This window comes from Bombus affinis, chromosome 16 (genome assembly GCF_024516045.1).
Source record: "Bombus affinis isolate iyBomAffi1 chromosome 16, iyBomAffi1.2, whole genome shotgun sequence".
In the NCBI taxonomy this organism is placed as follows: Eukaryota; Metazoa; Arthropoda; class Insecta; order Hymenoptera; family Apidae; genus Bombus; species Bombus affinis.
Genome location: NC_066359.1, coordinates 1,235,061 through 1,262,459, shown reverse-complemented (window position 1 = coordinate 1,262,459; position 27,399 = coordinate 1,235,061). Strand labels below are relative to the sequence as shown.

The 27,399-nt window shown below is 33.0% G+C and overlaps 3 protein-coding genes across 21 annotated transcripts; 1 reads left to right on the top strand and 2 right to left on the bottom strand.

Annotated features, from left to right (window-relative positions):
* The first annotated feature begins 919 nt into the window (after positions 1–919).
* Positions 920–25,127, top strand: LOC126925594 (GPI transamidase component PIG-S). 4 transcript variants are annotated; one of them, XM_050741308.1, is made up of 10 exons: positions 920–1,140; positions 1,228–1,317; positions 18,401–18,631; positions 19,331–19,582; positions 19,664–19,882; positions 20,683–20,871; positions 20,951–21,089; positions 21,161–21,308; positions 21,434–21,780; positions 21,857–25,127. In XM_050741308.1, exons 2-10 carry the CDS (start codon positions 1,266–1,268, stop codon positions 21,990–21,992), a joined length of 1,713 nt encoding a protein of 570 aa, XP_050597265.1. In that variant the 5' UTR covers positions 920–1,140; positions 1,228–1,265; the 3' UTR covers positions 21,993–25,127. The 4 variants fall into 4 exon arrangements, with proteins under 4 accessions (XP_050597265.1, XP_050597264.1, XP_050597266.1 ...); XM_050741307.1 differs by having other exon boundaries at positions 921–1,154; XM_050741309.1 differs by having other exon boundaries at positions 922–1,154; positions 19,385–19,582.
* On the bottom strand, positions 1,312–11,085 carry LOC126925595 (protein I'm not dead yet). Of its 5 annotated transcripts, none has more exons than XM_050741315.1 (11): positions 10,497–10,624; positions 6,732–6,999; positions 6,399–6,483; positions 5,392–5,509; positions 4,177–4,448; positions 3,600–3,714; positions 3,454–3,518; positions 2,904–3,029; positions 2,457–2,786; positions 1,960–2,338; positions 1,312–1,839 (listed from the first exon to the last, which is right to left on the bottom strand). In XM_050741315.1, the coding sequence occupies exons 3-11, from the start codon at positions 6,452–6,454 to the stop codon at positions 1,588–1,590; spliced, it is 1,713 nt and encodes a 570-aa protein (XP_050597272.1). In that variant the 5' UTR covers positions 6,455–6,483; positions 6,732–6,999; positions 10,497–10,624; the 3' UTR covers positions 1,312–1,587. The 5 variants fall into 5 exon arrangements, with proteins under 5 accessions (XP_050597272.1, XP_050597271.1, XP_050597268.1 ...); XM_050741314.1 differs by having other exon boundaries at positions 10,391–10,622; XM_050741311.1 differs by lacking the exons at positions 6,732–6,999; positions 10,497–10,624 and adding an exon at positions 10,797–11,085.
* On the bottom strand, positions 22,153–27,320 carry LOC126925596 (uncharacterized). Of its 12 annotated transcripts, none has more exons than XM_050741317.1 (14): positions 27,173–27,320; positions 26,672–26,821; positions 26,413–26,573; positions 25,868–25,941; positions 25,671–25,795; positions 25,371–25,585; positions 25,170–25,278; positions 24,941–25,035; positions 24,791–24,854; positions 24,567–24,645; positions 24,190–24,417; positions 23,917–24,022; positions 23,600–23,828; positions 22,153–23,375 (listed from the first exon to the last, which is right to left on the bottom strand). In XM_050741317.1, the coding sequence occupies exons 2-14, from the start codon at positions 26,696–26,698 to the stop codon at positions 23,235–23,237; spliced, it is 1,653 nt and encodes a 550-aa protein (XP_050597274.1). In that variant the 5' UTR covers positions 26,699–26,821; positions 27,173–27,320; the 3' UTR covers positions 22,153–23,234. The 12 variants fall into 12 exon arrangements, with proteins under 12 accessions (XP_050597274.1, XP_050597273.1, XP_050597277.1 ...); XM_050741316.1 differs by having other exon boundaries at positions 27,093–27,240; XM_050741320.1 differs by having other exon boundaries at positions 24,280–24,417; positions 27,093–27,240.
* Positions 27,321–27,399: the final 79 nt, after the last annotated feature.

Below are 27,399 nucleotides of genomic sequence, written 5' to 3'. Positions count from 1 at the left end.
TAATGTACAGAAATTTGTCGGTATTATACGCCAAGCTGCCGGTTACAATGACCACCATTGTTGCTCAGCTTTTCTTTCCTTTTATGAAACATTGTCAGTTTATCATATTTTGCAATTATATGAAGCAACAATTATATGAAGAATGAAGAAGAAACATAAAAAATCCTGACAACTACTAAAGTCTTGAGAAGTTTACATGACTTCTTACTCAGCAAAATTATTATTAAAAAAGAAAAACTCGATATACACAGTTATCAGTTATACTATATAGATAATGCAATTCTAGCGACTGATCATGCCTATTTTAAAATAGAGATTGTTGATTGTATAATTTATTCTACAATAGGTTTTTTGTCCTACATATCTTTTCTCACAATTGCATAGATAATATTTTATTAAAGGTAAGAAAGATTTATTTTTATAACAGAAATTTTTCTTATATCTTTAATTAAACAGCCATTGTAATGCGATATTTAATAAAATATATGATAAATAAGTGGAAAAATGTTGTCATTGCTTAATTTAAGTCAAATTTTATTTTCATGATTTGGTTAAATGATCCTGTATCATATTAAGCAATAAGAAATCTTTTTTATTAATGCAATCTACTTCGGAAATTAAATGCCGATTTTGTGAAATTACTTTAATTTTATTCATTCCTGTAAAAAGATTTAATTTTGTACTGTTTATTTTATACATAATAACTATATTTCATTTATTTCAAAATGTTTCTAATAAATAATATCTTTGCTTCGATTATCAAGTGCTTGAAGCTTTGGTTTTTTAACTTCGCGCTATGCATCTAGTATAATTCCCGCAGGGAATTTTAAGCACTACCGCAATTACGGGTAAATGTGTATGTATAACCACGCATATGTGTATACATCAATTCATAGACAGTATATCATTGACGGCGTATGGTAGGTTTTCATGAAAGTAACTATTGCTAATGCAAGTTCAATGAATTTGTCAAAAAGAGAACGAATTATTATTAATTGACCGATATTTAATTGCCGGTATTTTTTTTCTCCGTTCAGTTGTAGATGTACAATTATATGGGTGTTTGTCATTTATCGTAAAAATGTGTTTACTCTAAACGAGTAAAGAAAACTCTGCTTCTCGTATAGGAAAATATACGCTGTATGTTACTTCTGGTTGGTTAAGTTTCTCAATATTGTTTAATTGCAAAATTTTGTACATGTATTAAAGCAATTTGTCTCATTTTAGTGATAAGTGTTGATAACAAGAAGGAAAGTGAATACAACATGAGTGGGAGTGAAGTATCGGTTACTATAGGTTATGATACAGCCGTAGATGGTAAGTTAGTTTATTTATCTATTTGATTTTCATATTTATTTTCTCATTGTAATTCTCGTCCTTTATGGTTACAAAAATTAAACAGTTGACACATTCAGTCGGACAATCGACTGTTATGTGAGCATTGTTTTTCGTCGCTTTAGTACATTTGATATTTTTGTGAAATGTTATTTATAACGTTAGTTCGTGACTACCGATTACTCGTGTTTAAAATTTGTACAAGCGAGTAAACATGAAGTAAACACCACAATAAAGTGCTCAAATACTGTATTAAGTTGCCCAGTCAGGGAACTCGGTCAGATTAAAGATGTATGTGCCCCAAGTGGAAAATGCAAATGTTGTAACGAGAAGTGTTATAACACTAGGTCCTATCCCAGCCAGCGCGATATCTCTAGTTTTTATATGACCAGCTGCAGTAGCAATTGCATTTGGCGGTGTACCTACTGGTAAGTGAAACGAGAAAGAGCAACATAGAGAGGCTGGCATCATCAAGTATAGTGGATGTATTCGTAAAGATACACACTGAAAGAAACAGTATATAAATACGTAGTAAACAGTAAATGCATATTAAACAAAAATGTGAAAATAAATTGGCAAGTGAAAAAAGAAGATATTGTTTAGACATCATTTAGGATTCCTTACCATTTCTGCCAAAACAGGCAAAATAATGTTTGCAACGGCAACATTAGAAGTCAGTTCTGTCACTATTTCCACAAACATACATACAATAACCAATATTGCAAATGGATGTATCGATTGTAAAGCTATAAGAGCATTTCCTAGAATGGAGGAAAGCTTGGAACTGGTGCTTCCAGCTGAGATAGCGAATCCACCACCCAAAACTAAGATCAAACTCCAATGCATTTTCTGATTTATCATTTTCCAACTAATCATGCTTGGCGATGGTTTGGTCGGACGATTAACCGGATCCGGATCAAACGATCGAAGGAAATCAAGTTTGGATGGTAATATGAAGAAGAGAATGGTAACGCAAGCAGCTGTTGTTGAGTCTTTTACGTTTCTGCAAAGAACTACGTTTGCTGAGTACATTTTGTTAAGGCAAGCTTTTATTCGAGGAAGGGGAATATGAGGAGACGCAGTAATAATAATTATCAATGAATAAAAAAAAAGATACCTACAAATCAGTAAGGTAACTTGGCCAACCCCGTACGAATCCGGGGTTTCTGAAGAACCACAGGAATACAACTGCAAGGAAAAGGGTACCAACAGCGGATTCGTGCCACGTAATTGGGCCGAGTTCTTTGTATTTTTTCTCGATCACGGTCGCTGCAACCTTCTCTCCTTGCGAACCGATATCAATAGCTTGTGCATCTTTACTATTTGGTCTGAACATTCCCATGTACATAACTTGAAGCCAAAGCCACGTGAGGAAGCCCATCAGAAGCATCGGTGGGACAGAATAAAGCATCCAAGATGTTAGACTAATACCTGAACTGTTTGGGAATCGTCTGCAACATAAACGAACGATTGTTTCTCTTTCTTTCTCATCACAGTTAATCGGTTGATAGATGAATAGACAATTCGGTGGATGATTTGAAAGTGGGTCGTTCATCGAGAGCGCTTACTTTTCGAAGAATCCTTTCAACGTCAAGTTGGTGCCCGTTCCAACCAACGTGCCAATGCCTCCGAGACTGGAAGCGTATGACGTTACAAGATAGTAAACCATCGTGATATGAGTCGGTTTCTTCGTCCTACAATTAATACAGAGGAAAGTTACAGTAATAAGCGTTGAATATCAATAGCGAAAAAGTTTGTTGTTTCTCTGTCATTTATTCTTTTCCTCCCTATCTTTCTTCTTTTTTCTTGTTTAAATGCATTAACATTTTCATTATTAATGAAATTTAATTTTTTCTTCCTCAGAAGAAATATAATTATTTTTATCAGAAATGTCTTTGCATTCATCTTTATTATTAACTACTATTTAAGCAAACAATTGTCAACAATCAATGAGTAACAATAGTATACAGCTATCACTGCAGCACATTATTCTCCACCCAAGTCAGAATATGTAACAGCAACAAATATTCGATAAAGTGCAGTTGATACGATCATTTGATTTAGTCTTATTGATTCTATTAAGGAAACTTATCAATTGATGAGTTTGCGACTACGTACGGTTCCACACCCTCTTCACAACCACAGCTATTTTCTTCTTGAATAAACATTTTACCCAAACCTTGCTGAAAATCCAAAGAAAAAAGGATAAAGTTCAATATAGAAGATGCTTGCTGACAATGCATTAAGTATATTTAATTGCTTACTGCTTCAAGTTCTAATAGAACAGTTTCAATAATGGGTAACATCATGGTCGTGGCAGCGGTATTTGAAATCCACATCGACAGAAACATGGTTACACAGAACAAGCCCAGTGTTAATCTATAAATTGCATAATATGCATATTTTATGGCATGAATATACACTTTTGTTCATAGATATGTATTAGAACCCTATCTGTTGGTTTCATGTAAAACGTGATAATCGAGTTAATGAGGGGAATGATTGATTATTCGGAATTATGTACTTATGCAAGATAGTAGGATTGAGAATTATGTAAAATTATATAATCATGCGAAACAATTTAAAATCGTAAAAATTATCTGCAAGAAAATGACGAATTAGCTATTGTATATTGCCATTTCGAGTACTTCGATATAAACTTCATTGAGAGAAATTTAGAAAATTCAGAGTCGTTACATGATATAAAAAAATGATAAGTAGATTGATAGAATCAAAGAAGTGGAATGTAAAAAGAAATTCCATCCGTAGTCTACCGATAAGGAAGCAGGATATGGTGAGTAAACGAAAGACTATTAAATGCTTTTTGGCATCCTGAATTACCTTCGGTGACTGCAGCCGATCATTTTAATGATCAGTAGCGCGATGCGCATATGCAGGCCAGAGTTTTCAATAACGATCGCAATCACCATGCTACCGATAAACATCATTGTGGTATCGTTCATATAACAGGTACAGGTATCGCCAGTATTCATTATACCCATCAGTGGATAGAGAACGACAGGAATTAAACCTGTGATTGGTAAGGGAAGCACCTCGGTCATCCAAAACATCGCCATCAAACCAACCACGTATAGACATCGCATCGCTATTACCTGCGTTCAATTGACACGTAATTCTTTACATATGATAGACAATGCACAACGAATGCACAAATAGACGAACGAACACAAGAAAACTAGAAAGAAAAAGGTAGAAAATAGGAAATATAAAATAGAAAGAGTAAAGATGGAAATGGATAAAGTGTATAAAGTAAAGAAAAATTAACACTTTAACAGTCAGATCTTTTTGAGTTGGGGAATGTACTATTGAAATGTATTTGCTCTTTGTCAGTATAGTAACAACAGGTTTTTTATATTTTCAATGATGCATAAAGTATTTTTATTGAAATAGAAAAAGGAAGTGAAAGATGGAACATAATACAATAATAATAAGAAAAAGAGTAAAAGATAATAATAGAGCAGTAGAAAAAAGTAAAACTCTAAACTATGGAAACTTTTTCATTATTAATGAAAACTAAGAAAGTATAAAAAAAAGACTACTGAACACTGATTACACAAAAACTAAAGGCACGAATTAAGAATTGTGCTATTATTTAATTTTCAATATACAAGGGACGGCGTTAACAAGACAACATATTACAATATGTTTTAACGTTAGATGTTTGTCACAATTTCGATTTCATAATGCATCAGTGGACAAACCGATCATTAACGTTCTGAAAGGACTGTAAAGAGTCACTTTCTGAAAATTAAAAAGAGATGGTGTTATGAATTATGTGCGGAATTCTTATGTTATGTATTTCCACGTTTATGATCTAACGATTTTAAAGGTATTTATATGCGATATATAGGATATTATGATAGCTTTGAATTATTAAGAATCAGAATGGGAGTAAAAAATGAATGACAAAGAGTTACACGAAAATAAGTTATAAAATTAAAGAGCAGAAAACAGTAAGATAAAAATAGGAGAAAGTTACAGTAATGATAAAACAATTGTATAACTAATGTAAAGCAAAACTATCTTGGGACGAACCTCGGTAGTTTCGACCATAACAATAGGAATCAGAATCAGTGGCCATAGTACGATCACGAACGATCTCCAGTAGATGAAAAAGAATTGTATCAACAATCTTGCAAACCCGTCTGTCTTTCTGAAAGGATAACATCAATGACTGAAGAGATAAATAGTAATGAGAATGGAAAAAGAAGATTGAAAAAGAACATTACTACAGCTGATAACAAGTTTAGCCAAAAGCAATATAGTACTACGCTAATTAAAAGTTATTATTTTCTATATATATAATATAGAATATAAGGAGGATATAAGAAGTGAAGATCTTGATCGAATCTCTTTTTGTATTTGTATCATATCAAATCGATTTAAATTTCCCATGTATTTTTTATTTATAATCTATGGCTCAAGAAGTTTGAGCTGGATCTAATAGTTTAAACAACAGTTCCTTGAATAAACAATTTTTGTCGATATGAAAAGAGACTTGAAGAAGTTCCCATAAGAACAGTGTTATTTTGTATTTTTTAAATTTATTATTATTTTTAATAACGTTCAGAAATCTGTTTTCTTTTACAGATTAAGAATGATAAGAAAAATATTATATGTACATGTATAGTGCTACTTAAAAAGTACGAAGGTACTTTTGAAGCCTTTTTACATTGATAAATTATTGTTTAAACTATTATTTAAACCGTTAAAATTAGTTAAAATATTTATATCGTGAACGATCTTATATGTTGATATAAAATATACAAAGAAGTTCATTCGGTCTGAATGATGATCTGATACGAAAAAGAAAAGATAACAAAACAAACAAGATCTTCAATTTATTATCCGGATTATTCAGAAAGAAAATAGTGACTTTTAGCTGCTCTGGTGATATTTAGATACTATCATATTTGGTCGAAGACCTACTGTTAGAAATAATACGATGATTTCATTATTTTACCACAAACGTATTTCACCCCTTTTTCTGCCTTTTGCATAATAAACGATAAACTATGATCGATTGTCAATCCGATGCGTACCTTCTGTTGGTGGAATCGATGATTTCCGGATACGGATCATCGGTCTGTGACGCCATCGTTCTTTGTCCAGTCAAAAGCCATGTACCTAGCCAGACAAGAAATCCAAATACAGTTGCGTTTATGAAGCGTTTTTTCTATATAATCGAGGAAAGAAAAGGAGAAGGTGTCGAAAGACTTATCGCGGATTACTCGAAGCGCTCGCTTATGAAGTTAACATGGGAGATCGCAAAATTCAAGACGAGCGTATTGTAGCGCATTGTTTTCTTATGATCGTTAATAACAATGTCGAAACGATACAAGTAGTTCCGCAATTGGTCATTCTTCTGCCACTACCTCAGTCCTTCTCTGTGCTCCCTTCTTTTATACAGCATGCTCGGATTACGGGCTAAGTAATTTCACTAACAAGCGACACCGAACGAGATTGACCTGAAAGGTCTCGCTCGATGGGTCATCCTAACCATGTCGTGCCATTTTACGGTGTTCGCCGTTGAAGTTTCTTTTTCTACGCTATTGCGTATTCGCATCTTCAAACGGATTCAATTCCGTGCTTTCTGGTATTGTGCTATTTCAACGGAACTACAATCAACATATCGTCCCGTTCCTATTTCGCATGTAAAAAAATGTATGTCAACAAACAAAATATTTGTACCGATCCGTATTAGTGCGATCTTGAATTTGACTTTAGAAGTTTCAAGACAAGAACAAATCTTGTAACAGATGTTCGTGAATGTTCTACTTCTTTAGTTGTGTTTACAAAAATATGCGTTTGCATAAATATTCGCTGTCTGGTTATTATGTTGTTTTAGCCAAGTTAAAATATCGTTCGATTGCCATTTGAAAAATTGAAAAATATTGTACTACACAGTATCGATGCAGCGCACAACTGCACATTTTGCGCCTTTGCTTTTAATTATCCGAATCGGTTGTTGGCATCGTTGTATTAAAAAGGCAGTCGAGACAAAAATAAAGATTCGTGTTTACAACTGTGCAGCAATTAACCAGTTATATCAAGTCTGTACGGTTTCGAAGCGTTTGCAATTAAACCACGTTCCATTAACCTTTTAACCGAATCATCTGTAGAACAAAAATATGTATACTTTTGAAAGTAAATGTCAATAATGACTAGACTGTGAATATTTATACATTCATAGAAAATTTAAACACGACGAAGAAGACTGCCATTTATAAATATCATTCACGCAGTTTTTTTCTTATTGAATGAGTTCATTATACCTGACATCACTATATAGGCATCGTGTATTTAAAACAGATTGTAAGGTGCAAATGATTTATTTAATTTGAATGTACTATCGGCAAGGTTTTAGATAGACAATTTAAGTTTTGTATAATACACATGATATCCCTAATTCCACAAGAAGATACTAACAATAAGTATTACTCTTGATTAGTCTGTCATTAATTCGTATATTCTTAGTTACAATCAAGGTCAATTGACCAAAATATCCACATACTTATGAACGATCGTATATTTACAGCTAAACACTCTGAGGACCGGCTGCTCTGACAAGCATATAGTCTGCAAATAGTCTTGAAAAAAATTCAAACCGAGCAATATTTACTATTATTATAGTATTTAATATTTAATTATAGTATATAATATTATTATTATAGTACGATTCAAATATGTAATGTAAAAACACTTTCATAATATTTCGTTTATAGCATCTATTGTTTTTCTTACTGTTTTATTTAATAGTATTTAACATTTTTATAGGATACTGCATGAAGTTTGGAGGTCCGCAGAGTGTTAAAAATACGATCGAAACCCGAAGAACGCTTAAATTGTAGAATTTACTTTCAGTAGAAATAAACAATAGCAAATTATTATGTCTAAGAAGTTTCTAACGAAGAAAAAGAAGAAGAAGTAATTCAATGAGCAGCGATGTTGTTCGTGTGTGTTCACTTGGATCGATTTTTTCTTACTTTTACCAGTGCAGAATGTTTAAGAATGCCTTTTTATCGGTTCTTTTATCTCAAAGTTTGCCTCTTGACTGGTACCGAAACGGCAACAAGCCATGAATTCCAGAAGAGTCAACATACTGAGCTTATACTTTATAATAGCTTATACCATTGCACCGACATCGCAAAGTCGCATGACCCTGAGAAATCAGGAACCAAAGATAAAATAAAATCCTAAGTTGAGTATCATTGCGAGCAAAGTCACTATTACAACGTGAATTTTTATGTATTCGTCGAAGAAGATTTTAAGGAGCAAAAATGCATGGAATGCACACAATAAGCGACGAGTGGTTCTTCGTCAAAATATTTGGATATTTACCATCGAAAACTTCCGTGTATATTTTATATCTGTCAGATAAAATATTTTGAAATTTCATTAGCGCTGTGACGAGACACTAACAAGACGATCGTTATGATTATATTGGTAAAATCTGATTATATTGGTAATCTGGTAATATACTATATATATATATTTTTATTATATATTCTAGATTCACATTGTGTGCTAATTTTGTCATAAATATATGTTTGCAGTAAATGCCTCGTAATTTCCACTATACTATACTATTGCATATATAAAATATATGATATATTAAAAATATAATATACTATATATAGTATATATTATATATATATATATATACTATGCTATATAATATATATATATATATATAGTAGTATAGTATAGTTGAAATTACGAGACATTTACTATAAACATATATTTATGACAAACCTAGCACACAATGTGAGTTGTTAATAGTAATCTTAAATATATCAAGACTTTTTATTATAATGAACAATTGATTGTTTAAATGGTTTTGTGATCTTTGGAGAATGCATACTTGTACTGAATATCCTGCAACTTCTATAACGTAGTACGTATTCAAATCTGTTTCGAACGTTACTTTATTTAAAATAATCATGATAATCACATACACACGCATATAGCAATGATAGTTTTCCGTTATATGTTTCTTCTGGAGTGCGAACGTATATTCTATATGTTTTGTGGATAAATAGTATATTAATACTTTCGTATCGCGTTAACATAGAGTATCTACAAAAAACATTTTCACGTATGCTAATTTTTTAATAGATTTTTCTCTATCATATCTCATATTATATTTCCAATTGTATCAAACTTTTGTAATCACGTGAAAATGCTACCGAGTGATGTATAACTTAATATACTTGATTCTAATTAATTAGTACATAAATGCTATTATAACTACAATGGTATGCGAGTACTTTTTCATAGCCACTATATAAAAATATATATCACCCAATATAAAAATTAGAAGCTTCTATTAGCTTTCTATTCTTTTAGCTTTCTATTCTATTCTAGCTATTAATAAAATTTCCAAATATTTCATACAACACATATAATACTCATATTTTAATGACAATGCGAGTTTGATCGGCAGAAGCTTTGAAAAAAATCTTAATAAAATTTTAAACGTGTCATGCTTGGTTCCTTATCATTAGAATTTCAGATGTTTACAGGCAGATTTATATTTTTATGAACACAACTAAAGAAACAGAAAGACGTTGGTTTCACTTATTAAATATTATAACGAATATTATTATACAAACATTTTTTTATATTAAATGCTTTCTAAGCATTTGTGCAACCGTCGATCATCGATTTTCCATAAATAACAAATGCATAAACATACGCATATTATATAAAAATATGTAACACAAATGACTGAAATGAAATGTTTTTAGCTGGCCTCATAGTTATGTCTGCATACAACCCTTAAATATAAAGTATTATGGTAGAAACGTTGGTTCTACGAATTTTGTTGGTACGTTAAGACACGTTTTGTTAAAACGTGACACGTGATATACTGATTTTTAATATTCGTGATAACGAATATGAATAAATGGGCAAAGATTTGGGACATTGAAGATCGATATATCGTATGTATACGAATTGAAATCGTTCGATTGGATATCGCGTGGCCGGACAATGAACGCGACATTCAAACATAAACGGGATCTCTAATCACCGTTGATTCTTCAATCACCGTAATACAGCTCGTACGGTATATCGTCGGATGATTATTATTGTATTTGCCGCGTATTCTCATTCACTCTCCCGCGAACCGATCTCACCAAGACAGAATCGAGTCGTTCGATTCGCTTAAAAATCGAGCGTTTCCTTTGATCGTCGCGCACACTTTTCTCTACCACTGCCTCGTTTCGTTTGAAGAATCGAACCCACTGTCGATTGAACTATCACCCCTCTCTTTTACTTCTCTTTCTCTTATTCAGTTGTCGTTCCTCCCGCCTCTTGCTCCATCTTTTCTTTCTCACTACCACTCTACTAATACTCTACTACCACTTTTTCTTCTTCTTTTTCTTCTTCCGCTTCTCCCTCTTCCCACTCGTTTTCTCGTGTTTTTTGTTACTTACCCCTACTTTGTGGTTCGTCCTCTGCCTGCTTAGTTGGTTCTCCAACGACTGGTAAGTGAACTCAACGAAGCAGCGACTCGTGACAAACGTATCGTTGCCCGTCTCTCGACCTTGATACGTCGATGTTCTTATTGCAGGTTTACCCGTGAACATAATCTACCAATCACCCACGTGGAATTCGGATTTTGACATGATCAATCGCTTTTTGCTACCTTTGTTTTTTGTTTTTGGCGATACTCGGGAAACGCGCGAAAAGAGAAAAGAAGAATTCGACCATAGCTCAGAGTTTCAGGGTGTGATATCGCGAGAATCGTGGAAACGTGTCAAAGAACGAAATTACATTTTCAACAATTTTCAAGTTCTTGTTACTTTTCTCACATACATAATAAAGATTATCTGTCGTTTGACGTAACGAGCTAATGGATATATTCCTGATTGTTATTTATTTAGTAAGATTAATTGGAATTTTTTTTTAATAAGTATACATTTCAATAAAGGAGAATAAAGTACGCACGGCGGCGTTTAAATCAATTTAATCCCGCTAGTAATTAATCCCGCTCACGCTATCGTTCGTCCTCGTGTTTATTACGTGACGCATCCCATGGTTCAAACAGGCCGCTGAACGTAGTTAGAGAAAATGCAAACTTGGAATGTGTCGAAAATATTCGCCAAATATGACCGAGCAAACTGTACAAACACAGTCAGTCAGGAACTTGTTGTCTCATCTCACTTGCCAAACAAACTAAAAACGTACATTGTCACAAAATTATTTATATTTACGTATTCCCGTTTACATAAAATTAGTTGCAACAGTCAATTTATTTTGTGCAATTTATTTATATGTTCTTGTCTTTTTCTTTAGCCTTGTGTAATTAGTTTAGTGAACGAAGAGGGTCGCGCGTAACACGACTCTTTTTTTCCACCGTTTACCACGATGTAGCAGAATATATTTTGAATCTTGGTTCAACGCTGTCGAGCGTACTATGAATGTCTACGAACAAAAAAGTTTCGAAAATACTTTATATTCATAACGAAACCACTGTCACCTTCGGTAGAATAAATGGGAACGTATCTTGTTTTTTTCATGAGATTGTAAACAGGACTTTACAACAAATTCAAAAAGCATGATATTTTTATTAACTTAATACTGGGTACGTCGTAGTGGAAATAATATTTCATTTAAAATATTCAATTTACATTTCAGAAAGATAGAATTGCTAAATGCGGCATGTGGAGTTGCACATGCAGTCACTGTAGTAATAAATAGCAGGTTATTCAAACTTCTGCAAAATTTTCTATTCCAGAAGATTGTATGCAATTTGAACAGGCATTAAACTAAAGTATACTGTAAACCTGGTATTGAGTTAATAACAGTATCGTGCAATATGCTTTTTGAATTTGTCATAAAGTGCTCTACAATGTTATGAAAGATTTGTGTTTTTCAAGGCGACCTTGGTTTTGTTGTGAAAACAAAGTATTTTCGGAATTTTTTTTTTATCCTCATTCATGGTACGCTCGACACCATTAAACTACGGTGTAAAACATTTTCTGCTACACAACCGCAAATGACAGATAAATAGCGAGACGCGTTGCACTGGACGTAACACTGTAATTGTATATGCTAGTAAAATGCAATTTGTTTTAATAAATCCCTATCCATTGTACAACTTTTACATGATGAATTACTTTCTACCATGTCGTTCGAATACTTTCGTTATTTATTAGATACAATTAGCCAAATTCACGTATACTTTGACGAGCTTTTAATCTTGACTTTTTCGAAAACAAAGTTTCCTACGTAATTTTATTCCATTTTTCGTTTCTCTCTTATTTCCAGTCACATAATCTTTCTGACTCGTGTATACAGATTTACGAACATTGTATGGCATATACCGATTTTGTGTCTCCATTTCCCTTCTAGTACTTGATGCATATCATGAGATACACCACCCCCTATTTTTTGTTAGTCTCTAGCCTTTAGCTGATCTAGGTCTCCTATATCTTGACGCATATCGATAGAAGCAAGCAGAATAAATTGTGGCTAAAAATACGAGAGCTTTGTTACCCTATGTTATTAGATTTCCTTCGAGTCTCTTTCAAGTTTCAAAACTATTAATTGTCATTTATTTAATAGTACCGTTGGAACACCAAGGTAGTTTTGGACAGAATTCAATATTATAGAAATAAAGAATTATCTTAAAGAAAACTAGTCGAGTAGTTAAATCTATTTGAAAACGTAAGTTATTTGAATATCTGTTGTTTCATTTCGTGTTGTATATTTCGTATTTGTTACTTGATTTAATCAGAAGGCAAATATACAGATGTTTATGTATGGTAGAATTTGGTATCTCTACTAAAAAATCCTGATGTCTACGTCTATGTATATATTTCTTACATATTTCTTTTCACTCTTTCCAATCTGATAAAACGTTTCAGTAGTTCCAATTCTTCTTAAAACGATTTCACGCGAGATAAATAGGTAAATATATTTTGTATACGCGAAAGATAATTATTTGTTATCATTTAGTTTTCACTATCATTTGTAACGATCGAATATTTAGAAAAAAAAATTATTTGGAGATTGTAATATCAATTTATTTCACATTAGTAAGCTTGGCATTTACGCTATTTACAATTTTATTTTCAAGTAAACTCGTTTGCTATTTTTTTTTTGACGTAATTATTTATATTTTTTCATTCGCTATTTTCATTTCCAATGAATTTCGAATAAATATACTGTTCATTATATATATGTACGTATGTTCAGTCTATTTCTGTACACGCTGTTATCTCCTAAATTATTGAAACTTAATAATATATTCCGATTTCTTTTTACATGTTTATTTAAACAGTGGTCAATGTCAATATAACTTTTTTAAATGGAACTATACATTTTTTTTTATACACCATTCGATGCATTTTTTAATTCTCTACAAAGAAGAGGTGCGAAGGTACTTGGGTCGAAAAATGATTAGTTTAAAAGATATTTCAATTTTAATATTGTCAAACTTATAGTACGAGTAACAAGAAGAAGATATATAGCAAACAAACGTAAAAACGACCCAAGTACTTTTATAGCTTTATGTAGAGAATTAAAAGATGCATCGAATTGGGTATAAAAAAATGTATTAGCATTAGTATTCATTGCACCATCCGTACATTGTTCAATGTTACACTTAAAAATGTTGCATTGGCATTGAAATCTCTTTAAATAAGAATGTAAAAAAAGGTCGCAAAATCTTCTCTTTTCTTTTCGCTTAAGACAATGATTCCCTTCTTGGAGTACATGGTTTTACTTTTTACTTATTACATATATGCAACATTTATAATTCTATTTAATTTATTTCTTTCTTTCCTTTCTCTTCCTCTCTCCTTTTCTTCCCTTATTTTACTTGTTCTTTATTATTTATTGTTCTTGTTATTTTTTCTTATTATTCTTTCCTCTCATATGTTATTATGTCTGTTCTTTTTCTTCACAGATTCTACATATCTTTTTGTTACTTTCTTCCCTATATCTGTCGCATCTCCATTCGTTGCAGCATCTAAATTTGCTATAGTGGTTTTAGTTCTATGCCCTTTCCTTTGTGTCCAAGGTCTGCCCAGGTTGTCTAATATAATTTTCTCTTTCTGCTGTCATTCAATGTTTGTATTCCATTCGTACTCCTTTTGTATTTCTTTGCCGAGGTTGATCCTCGACTTTATTTTGTTCCTCCTTCCTCTTACTTTCTTTTCCCTATACTACTTGTTAATCCATTCATCTATTCTGCACTTTCCCTTATCTTCTTTTTCCTCCCTTTGTCAGTGGTTTGTTCCACCTCCTTTATGATACGATCTCTTCATTGACACTGAAACTACTACACCAGTCAAAATGACTGGTTTGACAATTTTATAAATGTGCCAACCCTCACTTATGGATCATGGTCCCAGATAGATTAATAATACAAAAAATGTACTACATAACATGGAATTCCTTTTGTAAGAAAGTAATAAATCAATAAATATAAAGATATTCTATTATTACGAATTCTTTAAAGATCAGTCATTTTGACTGGTTGTGGTAGAAATAGCTTCGTCTTAACTGTCGGTAGTTCTAGTGTTAATTTACCTCAAATCTATTTTCTCCTATTCTCTTTTATTTACCTCACTTCTGTATTTTTTCAGTATCACGTTCTCTGTTTCTTTTTTTATTCTGTCTTGATACTTTAGTACTCTGCTTCCTGCTTCTATACTTATTTCTTCTATTCCTGTTTCTCCTCACATCACATATCCAGCTGTCTACCCCGTCTATCCCGTACTAATATTATAATGTTTCGCGTTATCGCATAAAGTAAAGCACTTTCCACCACTATTGAGATATCCTACTAACTTTCCCTCGTGAAGTCAAACAACTTTTATATAAAATACTTTTTTGTATTCTCAATAGTTAAGGAAATACATAATTGTGTGTACAGCGTTTACGAATAAATCGAACATATTGCAATATATTTAACATGAGTCATTGAAAGCAAAAATGGATCAAACCATTTTTCCTAAACGTGTATTGACTATACACAAGTAAAGGAATTCCTTTTTTATAAATCAAACCTACATAACATAACGAAATCATAATAATAACTTGCGTCTATTCGAAACACTAAATTGCTCAATTTGTTGTGTACTGGAGGCTACTACTTTTGCCCTTTGCCCCATACATGTATTTGCTGTTCACTATCTAAATATAACAGTTTGCATTAACAAACAGTTAATGTATAATTCACGAACTGAAAGAATCTACAAAAGGGACAAAGATTATAACCGCCATTTCTTTTTATTACATATTAGCTTTCGAAAAATGTGTTCGGACAATAAAATTATAATTACAGTCATTCTCTCCTCTTTCGATATCAATAAAGATAACGAGAAAAAACAAATACATTTTTATTGACCTTTCTGTTTTGTTTGTCAGTTTATGACTGAAAAGAATATTTTCATATAGAATAATTGAAACAGCCAAAGGTATAACTGTTGAAACAAATAATACTTGATAAATTCAAACGATATTTGAATATCGTTCGACGTTTTGATATTGTGACAAGCAATATCTTTTTAATTATGACCAGACTAACATAAGATTAAAAACTCAATCGTGAGAAAAACATAAGATTAATTGATAACCCATTAAAAACTGCTGCTTTCTAAAAAAAAAAAAAAGAAAAGAAAATCATCTTGAAAGTGCAAATATCTTAAATTAAACACGTGGATACGAACATAGCTGTTGGAAGAAACGACTTTGGACGACTGACAATGGCAAGTGAAAATTACGTGCATAAGACGAAGGACAACTGCATTGTTGATTACAAAATTACAGTTAAATCCTCTATAATCACAATTAAATTACGGCCACATAATCAAATGTGTACGTACCACCAATCGCACTCAACGAACGTATCTCTGCGGGGTGTCTCGCAATCAATAACTCTGTTACAAAGTGATATCTCCGCTGTCATCGAATGATGAACACGTTAATTGCTGGACCGAAGAAACATGTATTAGAAATATTTAATAAATTATTTATGTGAAAATTTATCCAAATACAAAATAGATAATAAAACAAAGGTTATTCATTTCGTTTAATAGAGATCGAATAATGAAATAATCTAGAGAAAAACTATTTCACGTTCAAGTAAACTGAGATAATGTTCAAGATAGTAATGCATTATTGGAATTCTTAAAAGAATTAAGTGATCTACATATTTTTCCCTTATACTTGTTTTTTTACCTATTACTGCCCACAAATGGCTGAAAAATGATGCGTCGCATTTAAATGGAACACCGTGTACATGCGGTGATGTAATTTGGCGCCAGAATAGCTAGCAGAACGGCGAACGTTCGATTACCATTGACCGTGCGTACTATGAGTGGGTGGGTCGTCGAGTTCGATGCGTTTCAACGGTCACAACCAAGGGAATGAACTCGTGTATCCTTGGACTCGGTCCAATTTTATTTTCAAGGTTACATTGCAGCCATTTCTTACCTGAGATCATTGATCCAGTTGAAGCGAATCGAGCTATACACGGCATATGCAACGAACACGCGAATAACAAATATTTAATAAGTCGCTTTTTTGTTTGTAAAAATTAAGTCGATTAGCTAAGCTATTTCTCATTTTTTGTCACGTAGATTGACACTTAATACGTGACTTGCTTTTATATATATTGAATGCAATTACAGAGGCTACAAAATGTATCGACACATAACCTTTATTTTGTAGCGTTCTTTTTATCGGGTTTTACATTTCATCTACATGGTATCAAATTCTCGTGCGACACGAAATTTCGTATACTTAGACTTGATCAATTAGTATTTAGCTATATGCCAATACCTTTTTGTAGTCACTGTAGTAAGGAAATAATAGCCAGAAGCAATACTTATCATTTTCTTATAAAGTCAATAAATGATACATTTTAATTATTCGTTTAAAAATTGATTGATAATGTATTCGTGCGACACGAAATTTCGTATACTTGGACTTGATCAATTAGTATTTAGCAATATGCCAATACCTTTTTGTAGTCACTGTAGTAAGGAAATAATAGCCAGAAGCAATACTTATCATTTTCTTATAAAGTCAATAAATGATACATTTTAATTATTCGTTTAAAAATTGATTGACAATGTATTCGTGCGACACGAAATTTCGTATACTTGGACTTGATCAATTAGTATTTAGCAATATGCCAATACCTTTTTGTAGTCACTGTAGTAAGGAAATAATAGCCAGAAGCAATACTTATCATTTTCTTATAAAGTCAATAAATGATACATTTTAATTATTCGTTTAAAAATTGATTGACAATGTATTCGTGCGACACGAAATTTCGTATACTTGGACTTGATCAATTAGTATTTAGCAATATGCCAATACCTTTTTGTAGTCACTGTAGTAAGGAAATAATAGCCAGAAGCAATACTTATCATTTTCTTATAAAGTCAATAAATAATACATTTTAATTATTCGTTTAAAAATTGATTGACAATGTATTCGTGCGACACGAAATATCGTATACTTGGACTTGATCAATTAGTATTTAGCAATATGCCAATACCTTTTTGTAGTCACTGTAGTAAGGAAATAATAGCCAGAAGCAATACTTATCATTTTCTTATAAAGTCAATAAATAATATATTTTAATTATTCGTTTAAAAATTGATTGACAATGTATTTTAAAGTTTGAAACGCGTTTCATCGATGTATAGTTCTAAATATACTTAAGTTAAAAATATGTTTGAATTAATTACGGTATAAGTTTAGAAAAATCTTTCTTGTCCGATCAATAAGATAAGTCTTACCTAATCAATTGCATTCTCGTAGATACCAATATTTCTGCATTACGTATCTATTATTTACCCAAATGTGCATTTTATAATAATAATAATAACGATAATATGTAATAATAAAATAATAATATAGATAGCAATAATAAAATGATGATATAGATAGACTGAAGTCATTATTTGTCAATGCATAATTTTTGTATACTAAATTGCATTTTGCCAAAAATAGACAAGTATCCGATTTATGTGTTTTCCGGAAATAATCGTTTGCTCAAAATAATATTTTTCAGAGAAGTACAATGTTTACGCGAGTATCTCCTTCGCTGTGCTATTGTTGGGTGTCGGAGTTCCACTTTGGTGGTACACTACTGCAGTTCCGCGTGTATCGCTTCCTTACGCTGGAATCGAAGCACTCTCCGACCTAGACATCAATATTAAAACGAAAATTGTCGTCGTAGCTCTGTCTCGAGATCGAGCTGAATCCTTGGTGCACCACATAACGAATGCTTTTAAAAATTCCAGTGAGTAAATGAAAATTACATCCTCCTTTTTCTCTACATATTTTTTTCATACACGGTAACATGTAGATATAATACATTTCAAGAACTAATTCAGCATCCAGAAACAATGTACATCGTACAAACGCATGTCCTATTTGGTCTTGTTTACCAGACACAGCGAGCTTTTTACAGCGAAATTTTTATATAATATATTTCTATAACAACAATTTTAATCCCTCTTCTTTTTCCTCATTGAACTTCAATAAGTTATGGATTAAATATAATATCAATGATAGAAATTTTACACTAAAGTATGAAATATCATGCGTTAATAAAGTATTATTAAATATCAAGTATAAAATATTTTCGCGATCCTTTTAATTAATCCGTTAGATTTTTATTTGCGAGAATATTCGAAATCATTTGTTGTTGAAATGTTTGCGCAAAATTTGTTGAAAATGTTATATGTGCTTCGGTACAAAATTGAACAAGGGCTTGAGCAAATTTGAAGAATGTTAAACATATTTCATTTATAATCTAATAGAATTTAATGGGAAAGAGATTAAATTTTTTTATTATAAATATTATATAAACATTTTTTTCTAGGAAAAGCTCATTATATCCAGTGAATAAAGTCAAGTAGAACATATGTTGATATAAACCTTTTTTATTTTTTGTAGATATCGTATCGAGTGCTGAAATATAGTCCATATGTTATAGGACACCTTACACACACGCGCGCGCACACGCATATAGGAGCTTTATGTGTTACAGGTATCTGTCGCATAGAAGTTATTTACCATGTGATATCCAGTAATCTAATAGCTTCTGCGTTTACGCATCATGAACTAGAGAAAATAGCATCAGCTTTCAACCTAAACGTCGGACAACTTCTACTTTTGGAAACAAACAACTTGAACGATGCAGTTCTCGTCGGCTCGAGAAGAACCATTTACTTTTCTACAGAAACCAGTAAGCAGCCAATCTTACGATCAAGATCGAACATCACTGAAAATTTCACCGTCCTTTTGCAACCGTTCATTTTCGTTTCAGCTGCCTCCACTTTGATTCAAGTATTATCGGAATGGATGTTGCTTGAAAAGTCACTGACTTTAACGAGAAATGCACTCACCGAACCAACTCTTTACAGCCTAGATGAGGAAAACAGGAGAAGGTTCCCGGCTAGCCCGGCTTACGATGTACTCATCACTGTGGTCAATCCAGATCCAGAAAAACTGAAAATTGCTTGGGATCTGCGCTTGATGGCCGAGGGTGGGTAAGAAAGAAAAGCTCATTTTTCTAATAGCTCTGCCTTTACCGCCATATCCACAATGAACAGCATAATTACAGGTTTCATAACTGAATCATTTTTTATTACCATTAACATTGTCATAATGTTAGTCGATTGCATCGAATGAATCGTATGAGTTAGTACATACTAAGTAAAACTCCATTTCTTGAAACGTTGACCCCTGACAAGTTCAGATAAACGAAGTTCCACTGTACGTATAAAATGATTATGTTTGAACATTAATATGATCCTAAGCAGTAAGAGGTATATAAAATTAGCACAGAACACGAAAATTTTCCGAGCTGAAATGATTCGCACAGAGTTCCGATCCTGAACCCATTGAGAATCGATACAAAAATTTTAAAGATGAAAAAGACAAAGAAAAAGTTGTAAATCTTCATCTATATTGATTCTTGAATTGTTGAAGAGAATCGCAGAACAATGGAATAAAATTCATCTTCAATATTGCCAAAATCTTGTACAAACTATGCCAAAACGCATTAAAATCACCCTAAAAGCTAAATGATAACTCATAGAATAAATACTACTCAATTAGGTTAAAACTGGCAAATTTTATTGTGAGAAATATTGCGCGAAACTGAATGAATCAATATTTCTTGTTACAAATTGCTTATGTTATTAGCTCTAATTGACCAAAATGTGTTTATTTCATGTATATCTTGACATTAATGATAATAGAAAAGGTTTTATACAAAATCTGTGATATTAGTACAGTTATGTATATCTTTATTGAATATCTACATATATTTTTTGCTTGTAGAATACGTCGAACCATTTCTCTCTGAGCTTTCGATTCTGAGTAACTTCTCTGTCAAATCACAGTGGTTGTATTTGCTGCCACTGGATGTTAACCCGAAACGAGTGCCTGATAGTGGCCCATTAGGTAGACATTTTGCATTATCAGAGGATGTTTTACCTCAATTAATTACACCATTGGAGAAAAAACTAAGTATGTTATTCGTATTTTCACCCTCTTACGAAGAACGAAATAAAATCTGTAACTCTAACATTATCACTATTTATTTTAGCCTCACAGGTTAGTCTCCATCCAACTATCAATTTCGTTATCTATGCTGTTCCTTGTGACAGCGCTCCGTTACATATTTACACGCGTTCTGGACATCGATCGAGAAATAACGCTAACGTCGAAGCGTTTCTTTCTCCAAGGTAATGCTCCTAATTTCGAATCATCTCCAGTTAAGATATATTTACGTTGCCTTTTCTATTTCCTGGTATAGATGGGGTGGTGTAGTTTTGATCAATCCACCCATTGAAGCTTGCATGGCTGCGAATCTCGATCAACCGGTTACCATTATACCTGAACAAATTACCATTGTTGGAACCCTTCTTACCCAATTGAAACTTCTTTTAGGCATTCCTGAACCGGTAATCAAATCATTATCTTTCTTATTCGTTTACTCTAACTCTATGCGTTTCTTTCATTTTCCATTCTACTATACATTCATCGATATGATGAAAAGTGTCTCCACGATGCATCTATTTTTTTCCAGAAATTCTTAAATGGTGTTACCGCTGTTTCTTTGCCCGGATTGAAACTGCGTGATTGGGAAGTCGATGCATTGCTACGTGTACGCACGATCGAGCAATTAACATCGGCAAAATTGACTCTGCAATCGATTGCACAACTTCTTCAAGAAATTGGTAACATTGTGATTACAGATATTGTAGGAAACAGAATTAAAACAGCCTTGCGTTTGGTGGAAGATTCGGCTGAACAATTAAGGCGTGGCAATCTAGCTGTAGGTTTTTTGCTGAGTAAAGAAGCATTTGTTACTGCGGAAGCAGCATTCTTCGATCCAACGCTCTTTGCTTTGTTATATTTTCCCGAAGATCAAAAGTAAGACATATTTGCTATCATTCATCCTTATCTATACCAAGTCTTTCTCATCTTATTGTACTTTCTTTGATTTCAGATACGCTGTATACACACCTCTTTTCTTACCAGCCATGATACCAGTCTTGCTTTCCTTAAAAAATATTTATCGCTATTATTTCCATCGAAGAATTAATAATCCATTGAAGGAAACTGCACCAAGCCAAAATAAATGAGAGCAGCAAGTGTTTCACAATAACGTCTTCAACCATTTGCCAAGTTTTTACTTCATATTGTTTTTTTCTTTATCATTTTCATTGTATCCTACTGCCGATTCATTTCTATACATCATGCTGTTTTATCTAGATAAAAAGTCGATGAAACAAACGTCGCAAATAAAAACAATATTTTTTTATTGTACAAAGAAAATGTTCATCAAGTTATAAAAACAGCAGAAAGTGTGGGATGAGTCAGTGAGTGAATGAAAAAGATAGGGAGAGGACTGAATGAGTGAAAAATTAGGAAAGACAGGCAAAGACGAAAAATGAGGAGGGACGGGAAGCGGCAGAGAATGCGCTGAACTGTTTAAATTATTTCAACCAATATCGAATGAGTTTAAGATATTTTACGTACAGTTAAATTTCACTTTTGTTTGTCCTGCATATTTCTCGTACATAGATAGAATTCTAGAATTACAACTTTCTTGTAATTTCTGTTACGAACGAAATACGGATCCGCGTTATGCGTCACAGCATACAATATAGTATAAAGTAGCGCTAGATAAAGGTTTCTGTTTGTACACAGGTACGCGTCTTTTGTCCACATTTACGCACACAAATTTAATACTATCAAACGTCTCCCACGCATGCTCATACATCCGTTTTAACAAATTTCAAATTAATTATCATTAGATCGTTAGAAACAGCTAATAATCTATGTACAATACACGTATATCAATCCTCAACCAGTTATCAAATGGTTACAAAATTATTGAGTTGAATCACTATAAAATGTATGTTCAACTACCGCGAGAAAATTTCAAATTCAAGTTAGTTTAATGTAGCTGACTCGATACGAGCAACTTCATGACAATAAAATCCGTTGCGTGTTCGAAATGTAAATATTTCCCAATTTTAACAAATCGAGATAACGCTATTATTTTTTTTCGCTAATACACTGTCAAGATTTATCATAAATCTCACAGCTACTGTGGATTGGATGGATTCTTTACTTAATCAGGACAAGCCCAAATTTGTTTTTGTTTGTTCGATTAGTAGTTGAACATTATCGCTAATAATAAAAATAAATTAATTGGTGAATTGAAAAGTTTACTCGTATGAAAAAAAAAGAAAGAGAAAAAGATAAAAATATAAACAGGAAAAGAAGAATAGGAGCGGGAGAGGGACGGAAGGGGCTGAGGAAAATTAAAAGAAAAAAGGGAGGAGTAAAAAGGAGGGATGTAAAAAAAAAGAAGAAAATTAACAGAGATGCTGAACTAGCTGTATCGCATGTTGCAAAGCATCTGCGATATTCTGAAAAACAGGTACACCTTCGCGCGTCGCGTAGTCCGACAGGTACATTCTTCCCCGATTGTAGTCTTTTATGGCTTGTTCAGTTAGCTGAAAGAAAATGTTACCTTCTATATAAATATATGTAAAATTTGGTTCAATGGAAAAACAGAAGATTATAATATAAGTATAATAGAAAGACGAAGAGATGAAAAAAGGAAAAAAGAAATACAGAAGAAAGAATATAGAAGCTATAGGAACAAAATGATACTTGTGTATAGTAATATCTATAGAAGTGTATATTATCTATAGAATACATACACAAAAACGCTCACCTTTTCACCAGAAACTACGCAGTCTTCGGGAAGCGCTTGAACGCATAGGACTAATTTTGCGCGTAATCCAATCAGGTGAGCTGCCAATGCCATTATAGTGACACCACGCGAATGTTGCGGTACGATCAATAATATTAACCGTGAATTTTTCATCCTCTGCAATTCTTGTGGCAACACCTTTACGTTGTACTCGTTCAGGCTTGATCGATATAAGGATAATCCAATAGATCTAAAACGAGAAACAATTTACGTGTAAACTTACAACGACATTGTCGTAATGGAGAGAATCGAAAGAACGTTACATCTCGAATGCTCACTCGATCGAGGGTATGGCGGTCGTTTCTAACCAAAACTGATCTTTACCGATTACTCCAATGTACAAGTCTCTCTTCTCGGATTCTGGCACGAAGAAATTGGTCCAATCTAAAAAGTTGAACGGTCGAACGAATCGTACACTCGACTGCTCGGACGTTTTCGTGAACAATTAATCGAGGCACGAACGTCTCGTAACGACCTGTTTGCTAGTTGATACACGCTAACGATACACACGCTACTACAGGTCGTGGCAAATTTTTGAGAATAAGAAATACCTAGGAAACGGTTAAAAGGTTGCACGATAGCTCTGCGAAGAAATTTCGACGCCTTCCTACATAAAATACTCCAAACTGAAGGTATCTCACTTTCACAAGAGACGCCGTTGCTCTTCGTCCTCCACGCTGATTCAGTAGCTAAGGCACAAAATTGTTCGAAGTTTATCCGTAATTCCGTTGGATCCCTCTTCGCTGGAAATCCATCGTCTATCAACGTCCTATACGCTTCTGAAAGCACATATAAACGCAGACAGTAGAGAAAATATAGCTGAGCTATAATCCAACGCCTACACGCTGTTATTACCATATATGGCATTGTCAACGCGTTAGATGTAGACGTACGATTTTCATTATGCGAAAAGTATAATATTTATTACCCGACTTGTTCACGACACTAAGAAGCTCCGACATCGATGGTACGTTGCACTTGACACTCGATTGTAATGCTATCCAAGCCTACAAAATCAAGAGTGCAAAGCAAATGTAACAAGAATATGTTATAATTGTAACAATTGTAACAAGAATATGTTATAATTTGTTTTTCACAAGCAATATGTGTTTTTCTACAAACATGTGGCAAATAGACGCTAGTGAAACTTACTTCTTCCAAGTTCACGGCCCCATTATCGTTCATATCCATAGACTTGAAAATCTCCCTGAGCATACTGCAAGAGAGTAGGTTAAAATCGAATATTCGACACAATCACACTTACATAAATATGTATGTACAGTTTCAGCGAAAAATCCTTACACCAGATCCATTCCATTTTGACCGAATGATATTTTAATCGGCCTAATACCATCATCGGCATGCAGATCTTCCACGTTAATTTCCTCACGTAGCATCTATGGAGAAACGTAGATCAGTAGCTTTTTAGTATAAACAATTAAATTTATTTCGCTCAATGTAATTTACAAAATATATACTACAACAATCATTTATTGTTACGTATTTTATTCACTAATTTATCTATTTATACCTTGGATGTACAATTCAGAGCAACTGATACACTTTCAAATATTGGTATCCTCTGTCTCTCCATCAGATACTGAAGTACTAGCAATCCATTCATCAGGTCACAATATTCTCTAAATAAGAATTAACATTTATGATACAAATACTAAAAATGAGAGTAATCTATATCAACAAAAAATAGAGAAAGTGAGAACAAGACACTTACTGTAGAGATACAGTTTCGCCAAGTATCGTTTGACCCTGACGATACGGATAAATAACAAGAATTAAAGACTCGCGGCGCGTAGCTGCCAACTGAGCTGCTTCAATGATGCCTGCGCTATTGCGTGTTTGATTATCGATTACGAAGAGTAATACTTTCGCTGTTTGTTTCGCTTCGTATTCTTGAGCTATTAATTCCGGTCCCCACTGCGACACTTGCTGAAATATTTATTTATTTTTACAATTGTACCAACGACTAATCAGTAGGTAGATCAGGCTAGAATGAATACAAATGGTCACGTACGGGATTGTAATAAGTGATCCCGAGTCTCTGTAGAGTCGGTATCGCTATTTCTGACCTCCATGTGGTTGGATTACAGGATCCACCCAGAAATACCTCATATGCCATTCTATCTGTAGAAATAAACGCTATAAACATGCGATGCGTGTCAATACACGCAAAATTCTACACAATCTGAAGTCTATGTATGATATACTCACTTGAAGCGCTTTTGTTGTTAGTATCTTTTCCATCACAGTGCAACAGACGAATGGTACTCATAGAAGCGGCTGTTCTGGAATAAAATATACACGAATTAACCATAATTTGATGAAACAAACTATTTATAACTTGAAACAGTATTATCACACTCGAATTAGAAAAATGTTAATCTTTATCCGGTTTGCAAGAGGATTCGATATATATACATTCAATATTTTTTTCTTAATTTTATTTTCAACTGATTGTAAAATAGTATAGATAAAAGTTGAATCAATTTCGGTTGGAGTGTGGTAATGCTAGAATCATCTTATTACCAATTAACTTAATGTATGTAAATCTGTAGTAGCAAACATACTTCCAAATATCAAATCCTTTTGCAACAAGGAAAAGCATGCTACGCTGCATCGTTGAAAAACTATTTCTGCTTTGATTAATGACACAACCAATTGTTCGATACTTTAAGCCTGCAACATACATATTTCCCTTTTGTCGAATTGTTGAAAGAAAGTAGCAATAGTTGAAAGAAGATCAATATTTGCATTACCTTTCTCTGCACAAATGTGCCAATTCAGTGACAAAAATATAATTTTCTTGGAGCATTATATAAGCAGGAGGACCAATAATCAAATAATTTTTAGTAAGTCGCCACTCTTTGTGTATATGCACCCAGTATGCAAGTGACAACATTACGTATGTTTCTTTTCCCTGAAACAAAATCACTCATTGATTGAAGATATTTATTAGCTCAAGATGGACAAGGAATGTGTTTGTAATAATTTATATTCTGCAAAAATTGTACTTACATAGACTTTGTCGATATCCGTTGACATAAACTTGAACAGATATATAGGAAGACTTCATTGTTCAAACTGATGTGTGATTAGGCAAGAGATTAATGCCCATCCAATATATTTATCTCTTAATCATCCAACAGAGGAGAATTTTGAATTTTCCTATTTGGGAAGAAAATGATATCATCATTATTATTATCATTCGCTTTATTTCTTTATTTTGTTCAATGCATTCTATGCGTATAATTACAGATATTACACGGTAAACATGAAGATCATTCAAATTTATTTTAAATTTACATCTTTTAAATAAAAATGTAAGAATATAGAAAGAAAATTGTGGTTATCGTGTACACAAGATATATATTCGGAATGGTTGAGATGTAGCGTTACTACTAACAGACATACACATGAAAGTGTACTATTTAATTACCTACTGCAGCTACTCACTGCTACCCATTGAGAACTAGCGTAAGTTCGCAAGGCGATGGAGAGCCTGTCAGGCACACTAACCTTGACGATAGTTCGGTGCTGCATGCCCACGCACGAAAAACATATGTGGTAAACTTCAAAGGCAAACGCATTGATTCCGACTGCATTTCACGTGCATTCGTTGACGAGTCTCAACGACGAATAAAAAAAACACGCGACAATGAAATTCAGATTCTTTGGAAAAATGAACGATGAGAGATCTCTGATTGTGCACTCCCGCTATTGCTCATACTTATTTATACACCGTT

Coding starts and splice junctions, on each gene's coding strand:
- LOC126925594 (XM_050741308.1), top strand. CDS start 1,266: ATGAGTGGGAGTGAAGTATCGGTTACTATAGGTTATGATACAGCCGTA. Junction 19,883..20,682: donor TCTGCGCTTGATGGCCGAGG/GTGGGTAAGAAA, acceptor TTTTGCTTGTAG/AATACGTCGAACCATTTCTC. Junction 21,309..21,433: donor TTTTAGGCATTCCTGAACCG/GTAATCAAATCA, acceptor ATTTTTTTCCAG/AAATTCTTAAATGGTGTTAC.
- LOC126925595 (XM_050741311.1), bottom strand. CDS start 6,454: ATGGCGTCACAGACCGATGATCCGTATCCGGAAATCATCGATTCCACC. Junction 4,449..5,391: donor TTATGGTCGAAACTACCGAG/GTTCGTCCCAAG, acceptor AATTGAACGCAG/GTAATAGCGATGCGATGTCT. Junction 1,840..1,959: donor TGCCTGTTTTGGCAGAAATG/GTAAGGAATCCT, acceptor TGTTTCTTTCAG/TGTGTATCTTTACGAATACA.
- LOC126925596 (XM_050741317.1), bottom strand. CDS start 26,698: ATGTCAACGGATATCGACAAAGTCTAT. Junction 25,942..26,412: donor GCACATTTGTGCAGAGAAAG/GTAATGCAAATA, acceptor ATTTTATTCCAG/AACAGCCGCTTCTATGAGTA. Junction 25,036..25,169: donor CTCTGAATTGTACATCCAAG/GTATAAATAGAT, acceptor GTTTCTCCATAG/ATGCTACGTGAGGAAATTAA.